Source organism: Eimeria tenella, genomic scaffold (genome assembly GCF_000499545.2).
Source record: "Eimeria tenella Houghton genomic scaffold, Eth_scaff1433, whole genome shotgun sequence".
Lineage (NCBI taxonomy): Eukaryota > Apicomplexa > Conoidasida > Eucoccidiorida > Eimeriidae > Eimeria > Eimeria tenella.
Genome location: NW_013543899.1, coordinates 1 through 3,084, shown reverse-complemented (window position 1 = coordinate 3,084; position 3,084 = coordinate 1). Strand labels below are relative to the sequence as shown.

The following is a 3,084-nucleotide window of genomic DNA, read 5'->3' as shown; positions in this document are numbered from 1 at the left end:
CCGTCATCCCCCGCTATCGCTGCGAGTGTCGAGGGTTTAGGGTTTAGGGTTTGGTGAGGGTTTAGGGTTTACCTGGGCCTGGAGAGCTTTTAAATTTGAAACTAGAACATTTTTTGCAGATCCAAAGTGGCTGTGCTGCATCAAAGAAAGTGCTGCTGCTGTTGGGAGGCAGCGGGCGCGGCTGTTGATGACTCCCACTCTGTAGTCGCTTTCTTCGAGGTGTGCGTAAACCTCCGCCAAGTGCTGCGCCGCAAACCCTAAACCCTAAACCCTAAACCATAAACCCTAAACTCTAAAGCCTATGCCCTGCGCGCGGGCCACTCGCCCCCAGCCGGTGAAGCGCCGAAGCAGCGGCACGCTCAGACATAAAACTTTAGAAGAACGAATTAAATTCAGTAAACGCTAAACCCTAAACCCTAAACCCTACACCCTAAACCCAGCGTCTGGGGAAGCAAACAGCTGCCAACCTCACCGAAGCAGCCTTGCGAGCTAGAGACGCATACTGCTGCTGCTGCTTCTTGTAAGCTGCAACTGCTGCTGGGTCTCCCTGCTGCTGTCCATCGGCCGCAGCAGCAGCAACAGCAGCAGAAGCTGCTGCCGGGTCCCTTTCTGGCTCTATGTCGTCGTCAAAGAATTGGAACTTTCGAAGACCGAAGTCCATCTGCTGCTGCTGCTGCTGCTGTTGCTGCAGCGACTCAGCAGCAGAAGTTGCAGGCCGTTTTACAGGGCTGGGCGCTGCTGGCGGGACAGGGGGAGCAGCAGCAGCAGCAGCTGCTGCTGCTGCTGCATCATCTGCAGCAGAAAGCGCATGCAGGTAGCTGTGCTGCAGCAGCTGCAGAGCTTCTCTGCTGCAGTTGCAGTGCAGCGCCAAATGCTGCAGCACTTCTATTGGCAGCAGCGGGAGAGGGTCCAGCTGAAGCAGCGCATGGAGAAATGGCTGCAGCACGCGGCTCTTGCAGTTGCTGCTGCTGCTGCTGCTGCTGCCGCTGCTGCTGCGCTGCATCAGCTGCTGCTGCTGCTTCGACGGCGAATCGCCGCTAGACATGCCATCATCCGCGCTGCGCACACAACCAACACTAAACCCCTAAACCCTAAACCCTTAACCCTACTTCTTTTCTAGGTCATATTCACCATTTATAGCCAGGAAGCCGCATCAGCTGCTGCTCGTCAACGGCTTGCGGGTTCAAGTTGCGAAGCTAGGGTTTAGGGTTTAGTAGAATTTAGGGTTTATGGGGGAGCAAGGTTCAATAGGATGTAGGGTTTTGTCAAGGGTTTTACTTAGTATGGCTCAGGTTTTAGGGTCTAACCGAGTTTAATGCGTCGTAGGGTTCGGGCAGGGCTTCAGGTTTGTTAGGGTTTAGGGTTTGGCAGGGTGAAGGGTCTGTTAGGGTTTAGGGTTTCCGAGGGTTTACGGTTTGTTAGGATACACGGCTTGCTAGGATTCACAGCTAGTGAGGGTTCAGGGTTTTCAAGGGTTCGGATCCTGTTGAGGTGCAGGCTTCGTCAGGACCCGGGATTTGCTAGGGTCTAGGGGCTGTGAGGGTTTAGGGTTTAGGGTTTAGGGCTTGGGGACCTCTCAGTGTCCATCTGGCGGGAAAGAAACAGTGCAGCAGCTTCTGCAATGTTGAGCCGCTGCTCATCAGCAGCAACAGCCCATGCTGCTTTGAGAGCAGCAGCAAGCAGCAGCTCCGTGAGGGGAATGGAGAAGAAAGCAGCAACTTCAAGTCCGCTGCAGAAGCTCTCCCCGTCCGTCAGGCGACACAGCTGCTGCTGCTGCTGCTGCTGTGCGGTGGCGGGCGGCAGCAGCTGCTGCGCGCAGAAACGCGCGTGCTGCTGCAGCGTGGACTCCAGGCATTGCTGCCACTCTTTGAAGCCTGGGGTTTGCTGCGCCTGCTGCAGCAGCAGGTATACTTCAATGCTCTGGCCTGCTTCCTCTTGCTGTTGGTGCTGCTGCTGCTGCTCCTGCTGCTGCTGCTGCGCTAGGAATGGAGACATGCCAGCCGAATATGCGGCGATGCCACTGGCTACTGGCGGAGGGATAGCTGTTGAGTCTGCACCCTGCTGCTGCTGCTGCTGCTGCTGTTGCTGCTGCTGCTGCATTATGCGGTGCAGCACGCCGGTTTCGTTCGTGCTGTTAAGGGCAGGGCTCTGCTGCAGCTGCGGCAGCAGCGGCGGCAGGAGCGCAGCAGCAGCGTCCCGCAGCAGCTGCCGCGGGGGCTGCGGAGGCTGCAGCAGCAGCTCTATGTTGTTGTCCTTACTGCTGCTGCTGCTGCTGCTGCTAAGCAGCATAAGAGACACAATTGTGTGCAGCACGTTGCGAGTAGATATGACCCCCCAGTGAGGCATCAGCAGCAGCAACTGCAGCCTGTCGACGCAGCCCATGGGCCTCGGCGGCAGCTGCTGCTGCTGCAGGTAAACCCTGTGCTGCTGCACCAGCTGCATATCCAGCAGCAAAAGTGCAGCACGGCGAACACTTGCCACTGAGGACTGCGTCGCCTGCAGCAGCGCGTGCAGCAGCGGGACCGGCAGCAGCTGCTGCTCTTCCGTAGAAGCAGCAGCAGCAGCAGGATGAGCTGCTGCAGTGTCACCTGTCTGCTCGGTCTTTATTTGGTGCTGCAACGGAGCCCTGGGAGCAGCAGCAGCAGCAGCAGGGCCTGCTGCTGGGACGTGTGTGCGCTCCAGAAAGTCTGAGGCCTTGGGGGGAGCAGCAGCAGCAAACACAACAGCTAGCCACTGCAGCAGCAGCGCAACGTCGGAGCTGCGGTGAGCAGCAAGCGGCGACAAAGTCCCCAGCAGCAGCTGCAGCTCTTCCACAGTAAACAAGCCCCTCTTGCTGCTGCTGCTGCTGCTGCTGCTCCGCGCGCAGCAGCAATCACTGCTGTCGTTGTCATCAGTGTCCATGCTGCTGCTGCTGCTGCAGCTGCAGCAAGATTCAGCGTCGCCGTCATAGACGCCCATGTCCTTGAGGCTGCGGTAGAAGGTAGGCAACGAGCGGAGCTGCTGCTTCTGCTGCTGCTGCTGCAGCGGGGGTGCTGCGGCAGCTAAAGTGTCCCACAAGTAGTCTTCCCATCTGTGCAGTTGCTG

At 58.0% G+C, this 3,084-nt stretch overlaps 1 protein-coding gene across 1 annotated transcript; it reads right to left on the bottom strand.

Moving 5' to 3' along the window:
- Nucleotides 1-140: 140 nt before the first annotated feature.
- Nucleotides 141-2,958, bottom strand: ETH_00030385 (uncharacterized protein; the record flags this gene model as incomplete). The annotated part of the gene is made up of 3 exons (XM_013379112.1): nucleotides 141-243; nucleotides 468-1,058; nucleotides 1,574-2,958. The coding sequence occupies 3 exons, from the start codon at nucleotides 2,956-2,958 to the stop codon at nucleotides 141-143; spliced, it is 2,079 nt and encodes a 692-aa protein (XP_013234566.1).
- Nucleotides 2,959-3,084: the final 126 nt, after the last annotated feature.